Here is a 5,314-nt window from a genome sequence, read left to right on the forward strand (position 1 = left end):
GCGTGTGTTGCCGCACGCACAGAAGAGAGACGCGGGCGCCGCACCCGCCGCGCAGGCCACGGCCCCCCGCGCGCGTGCGCGTGGCAGCCGCCGCCCTCGCGGAGCGGCAGGAAGGCGGGGGCGAAAAATTGGGCCATCCCCCGGCCGAGCGCGTGGGAGCCCGGGGCGGGACGGACAGGCAGCGGCAGCAGCAACAATAACAACAGTAACGAAGCCAAAAAAAAAAAAAGAAAATAAACAAATAAATAAATAAATAAACAAAAAATAAAACCATGAGGTGGCAAACACACGAGGAAAAGGGGAGGAAACGCCGATAACAAACAAGACGATTACACGGCGCAGAAAAAAAAACACCTACACAAAATCCTCCCCACCCCACCCCACACGAAAAAAAAGGAAAAACACGAAAAAAAAATAGCAGGCCACAGTGCCGTGAAGACAACCACAGCTCTGAATGCTCGCGTCTCCTGCTTGGGTGTCCAACGGAAATGATAAAAAAGAACCTCATGCAGAGACCTACCTTTGGCACATCGAAACAGGCGTGATCGGCAGAAAAAGGGTCAAATTGGAATAACAAGAAAAATAGCTTTAGAAAAAAAAAAAAAGAAGAGTGTGGCGAGACTGCTTCGTTGCCGGCGACCCTCCACGCGCTGGCAGCAATGCAGATTGTTTTGGCCCCTTTCTTGCCTGCATGTTTGTTCACGACGCTCGCTTGCGATTATTAGACGCGCAACAACACCACACATACACGCATATGTAAGTGTGGATGCGGATGTGCATAGGTACAATTAGGCTATTAAAAGTTGTTCACACGAAAGACGTGAGTTTAAAGAGTGTGTACATGTATCGAGGCTTTTCTTCTTGTTGTTTTTGTTCTTTGTTCTTTTTGTTTTTTTCCTCTTTCTTCGGCCCAAAGCAGCAAGGCACAAACACACACACACACCCACACACCAACAAACAACCCACCAATCAGAGGAAGGCAAACGAATCAAGGCAGACAAGACAAAACAAAACAAGTAGTCGTAGATGGACACGGAAAAACGCACAAATAACCCAATAAAAGCGGAGCGGGATAAAAACAAGCAAACAAAAAAAACACACACACAAACTGCGACAAAACCAAGGAAGGATCCAGGAGTACAACAGCACCGTCTCACTCTTCCTCTCCAGTAAAGCCAGAAAGACGGTCAATCCAAAGAAAGGAGCGCCCGCGAAAAACACAAATCAGAAACAAAAATCATAGAAACAGAAGACGGGGCGTTGAACGAAAAAAAAAATCTTCAATTGAACCAGGAACAGAAGCCCCACACTAATCACGAGCGGGGAATGCACAAATCCCCCAACACCACACTCCCCTCCTTTTCTTCCCTTTGCATCGTTCCCTTCCCCCCTCCCTTTTTTTTTGTGGGAAAACTATGCACTCTGGCTCATGTCCGTTGCGTGTTTGTTGCCGTAGCGTCGCTGAAGCACATCGTCGGAGGACCGTCGTCCCGTGCTGAATTCCTCAAAGTAACCGCGAACTAACTCCACAGCACGCCACAGCGACGTGACACCGGACTGCGCTCCATCCTGCTCAGATCGGCACCGCATCTTCGCCGCGTAGCGTGTCAACAGCTCGTAGCTTTCACAGTCCAGCCTCGCACTTCCCCCAGCATTGCTGTGGACGCGGGAGGACTCAGGAAGCATTTCGGCCAGAGGCATGGGAAGTGCCCACGGCGTTTTTTCCGCGGCGACGGCAAGAATGGCAAGGCCCATGACGCTGCAGCGAAATTCCTGTGCTCTGGTGTTACGGAGCATCAGATCAGTGATAAAGCGAGCCAGACGACACAAGTGGCCCCAACGCAGATGCTCCTCTACCTTCGCAGCATCCTCGTCACACCATCGGCAACTATCATATATGCTTTTAGTATTATTTAAAATATTATTCATGCCTCCCCCGTCACCTCCAGCTGCGTTAAGGCTCCACTGCTCCTTCTCACGTAAACGGCACCGTTTCTCCGCATTTTGCTGGGCAGCGGGGCCACCGCACAACTGCAGCAAGAGCTCCACCATCTCAAGCGAGGTGACAGGATGCAAACAAAAGTTCAATGTTTTCAGCACGTGCACCTCGTAGCGACGAAACTCCGCCGCGGTGACGGGGTGCTCCGGTCGCAAACAGCGTAAAAAGGCTCGGATGGGGGGAAAGAAGCGATCCACCTGCTTACAACTCACCATGGAGCAAGCAAGAAGAATTCCACTAAAAAAAGTGGCGTCCCTGCCCACCGTCGGAGACATGCAAACAAATGCGTCAAGGTAAGCTGCGGCGACGTGGACAGCCTCGCGAGAGCCCCTCAATGAGGTGATGACGCAATCAATAGAGTCTACAACGTCAAACCGATTCACCTTATCCCACTCACTCGTCCAGTTTGCCCAAGAGCTCTCGACGCTGTTGCGGTATCGCTCCTCCTGAGCAAACAAATGGAGAAAAATCTCCCATCGCAACGAGAAATCGGAATTGACCTCTGCCCCTTGAGGTATGGGGAAGGATGCGGCGGAATTGCTATTTCCCTCCGCAGCCGCCACAGGAGTGGCGTTGGGAATGCTGTCTGGGACAGAAGCAGTAGCAGAGAAAATCCCCATGCAGCTGTGAGGTGAGACAAGAGAGCGTTCTTCCGTAAGGGGCTGGTTGCTGCGTGCGCTGGAGGAAATCCCGCCACTTTCCACGCTCTGAGGTCGAGCCGCGGTCACGCAACTACAGCCCGCCTTTTCGAGCTGCTTCATAGTGCCACCGATGAGGGGAATGAAGCTGTGAAAAAAAGCCTTGCACAACTCACCCCCCTGCAGCTGCGTGATGCGATGGGTGACAGCCTTTTCCTCCGGTAGTACGCCACCCCCGGTCGTGATGACGCGAACAACAGCGGAACCCACCAGTTGGTTGTACTCCGGCTTCCCGGATGGATTCAGCTGCGAGGGACGCCGGGCGAGGATTCGATAGGACTCGACAGAGTACACCGTGCTCACCAACTCAAAGCGTGACACCTGTACGGCACAATCTCCGTCGCCAATGGCGCAGTCGGCACGGCCCTCCTCAAAGCTGGGGGGACAAGCGTGTCGTGTCGCGGTCTCTCCACTCCTGCCCGGAAGCCGAAGCAAGCTGCGACTCACCTCCACGAGACGGTAAGGGTGAATAACAGCGGGCCAAGCGTCGCCCTCGTAAATAAAAATTATCGGCTCAGTCCACGCAAAATCCAAAAGAAAGTTGAAGCAAGGAAGTTGCACCTCGCGGGGGATCCTTGAGTCGTCCAGTACTTCCCTAAGTAGGCTCAAGATGGCCCCGATGTTATTGTTTAGTACTACTTCTCCGTTGCACACTTCTCGTGCAAGCGCCCGTCCACTTTCCTCTTGCATCTTTATTCTCTTACTTTACAACAAATGCAAAGGAAACAGGTCAAGTGATACGGCGCATCCACACGTGTGCACGTGCGCGTCTCAAGAATTAGGTAGATGTATGTCAAGGCAATCTCACTGCCTGTGCGGCGACCAACACACGCGCAGACCGCTACCTCACCAGCCAAGGCAACAAGCGGCTTCAACGGAAAATTGAAACAGGAGATTTGGGGGGAAAGCAAGAGCAACAACGACAGCAACACAAAAAAAAAACAGGGAATGTTGGACCGCGCGGCACAAAGGCTAATGAAGTGACGGTGTAGAGAGACCAAGATGGGCGGTGCGAGCACCTAACCCGCCCTGGGAAAGCGAGGGAGGGTCAAGGCGAAGTAACACCACCTGAGAAACATCCCCTCCCGCACAACGGATGCGGCCGCCCAATAGTGTATCACTTCCGCAGCAGCCGATCAGAAATGGGAGGATCTTTTTGTGGCGCGGGACCCCAAACGCTATTCCCGTTTCATGCTGCTGGGGCTCCAACGGCGCCAATAGTATAGGCGAAGGTGGCCCTAAAATTTGAGCCACGGATACTCGTTCAGCAAGGCTCTCTCTTCATCTGGCCCAAATGTTTCCGTAACCCCCATCAACTCCAGAATGCCCTGCTCATCCACGTCCATCAGCAAGTTGGACAGCACCGCCGCACACAGATCACGCAAGAATGACATTTCCAACATTGTTGCCGCCTCCAAAACTCTCAAAAGGTGTTGAACGTTGCATTGACCCACCGACTGCGAGGATCCCGCTGCCGCAGCAGCTGCGTCCACCCACTGCCCTTCCCTGCTGAGTTCCCACAAATTCTGAGGCCACATAAGCAGTCGCTGAACAACAAAGCAATGCTCCCAGTCGCTGAGGTGATAAAGCTCCTGCACGTGTACCGGTCTTGAAAGCGTGCTCGGTCTGACTATCTGAAGATTGCCCACACTAGACTTATCCTCCCCCGGTGAAGTTGAAGTCGTTGACCCGTAGAAATGTTCCAAATACAATGCAACCGTTTCAAATACAGCAGAGTCCACCGACGGCAGCGGCAACTCCACCTGTTGTGAGGCCACTTCTTCTTCTTCCTTCACGCTCTCCAAGAGCTCTGACAGGGTCAGCGAACCCCCACGCAGCACAGCAGACGGGCATCGAAAGAGTGCGCCGTCCCCAAGACGCAGGTTCACATGAAGAGGCAGCCGCGTTTGCTGCTTCCCCTCTACAAGACTTGTTACGCTACGTAACTCCAAGCGCGCCGTCAGTGCCGATGAGGCCATTCATACACACCCTTCGTGCAATGACTAGCAGCACGCCAACAGAGGAAAAGCAAACAAATACAAAAAAAAAGGAAGGAAAAGCTGGAGAAGTGGCGGAAGCGGCAAGGTAATAATGGAACGCAGCGCAAGAACAAGATGAGCACATAGCCCACGCCTGTCTAACAATTGGCTCAACTTCTCTTCTGATATGGGGGAAATATATAGTTGAGGAAAGAGGGGGTGTGGTGGGAGTTGATGGTGCGATGGTCAAGAGAACTGGCCTTTAACGGGTACCTCATTGAGAAACCAGAAGAAGTAGTACAGACCGAGGCCACCGGGCACTCCTCCTACCCACTAGCGAGGCGTGTTGGCGCACGCATGTGTGCGAGTGGTGAGAAAGAGACGCATCGAACGAAGGAGCATACGAGGAAAAACGAAAAGACACAGCAAAATAAAAACACAACAAAAGCACAACAAGCACCACCACCACATTTTTTTACTCTTCGCATTGGCTTGCAAAAGACAACCGATTAGTTTATTTTTATTTTGTTGCTATTATTTCATTCTTCCTTTTTCTTTTCTTTGCACCTCGCAATGGAAAGAGCTCGGGGAAAAGTAAATACACCTTCCTTGACGTGCACACACACACACACGCATCC

At 52.2% G+C, this 5,314-nt stretch overlaps 2 protein-coding genes across 2 annotated transcripts, besides 7 other annotated features; both read right to left on the reverse strand.

Moving 5' to 3' along the window:
• The first annotated feature begins 231 nt into the window (after positions 1-231).
• Positions 232-269: a microsatellite.
• A 583-nt stretch (positions 270-852) lies between these two features.
• Positions 853-907: a microsatellite.
• Positions 908-924: 17 nt separating this feature from the next.
• Positions 925-966: a microsatellite.
• Positions 967-981: 15 nt separating this feature from the next.
• Positions 982-1,016: a sequence feature (A-rich).
• Positions 1,017-1,074: 58 nt separating this feature from the next.
• Positions 1,075-1,109: a sequence feature (A-rich).
• A 104-nt stretch (positions 1,110-1,213) lies between these two features.
• Positions 1,214-1,251: a sequence feature (A-rich).
• A 162-nt stretch (positions 1,252-1,413) lies between these two features.
• Positions 1,414-3,387, reverse strand: Tco025E_08162 (putative exportin 1, putative,RNA-nuclear export factor; the record flags this gene model as incomplete). Its single annotated transcript, XM_029375017.1, has 1 exon — positions 1,414-3,387. One exon carries the CDS (start codon positions 3,385-3,387, stop codon positions 1,414-1,416), a length of 1,974 nt encoding a protein of 657 aa, XP_029224922.1.
• Positions 3,388-3,935: 548 nt separating this feature from the next.
• Tco025E_08163 (uncharacterized protein) lies at positions 3,936-4,676 on the reverse strand (the record flags this gene model as incomplete). The annotated part of the gene is made up of 1 exon (XM_029375018.1): positions 3,936-4,676. The coding sequence occupies one exon, from the start codon at positions 4,674-4,676 to the stop codon at positions 3,936-3,938; it is 741 nt and encodes a 246-aa protein (XP_029224923.1).
• Positions 4,677-5,189: 513 nt separating this feature from the next.
• Positions 5,190-5,235: a microsatellite.
• The last annotated feature ends 79 nt before the right edge of the window (positions 5,236-5,314 follow it).

Source organism: Trypanosoma conorhini (genome assembly GCF_003719485.1).
Source record: "Trypanosoma conorhini strain 025E chromosome Unknown Tco_14.4_contig_00712, whole genome shotgun sequence".
NCBI classification, from domain to species: domain Eukaryota; phylum Euglenozoa; class Kinetoplastea; order Trypanosomatida; family Trypanosomatidae; genus Trypanosoma; species Trypanosoma conorhini.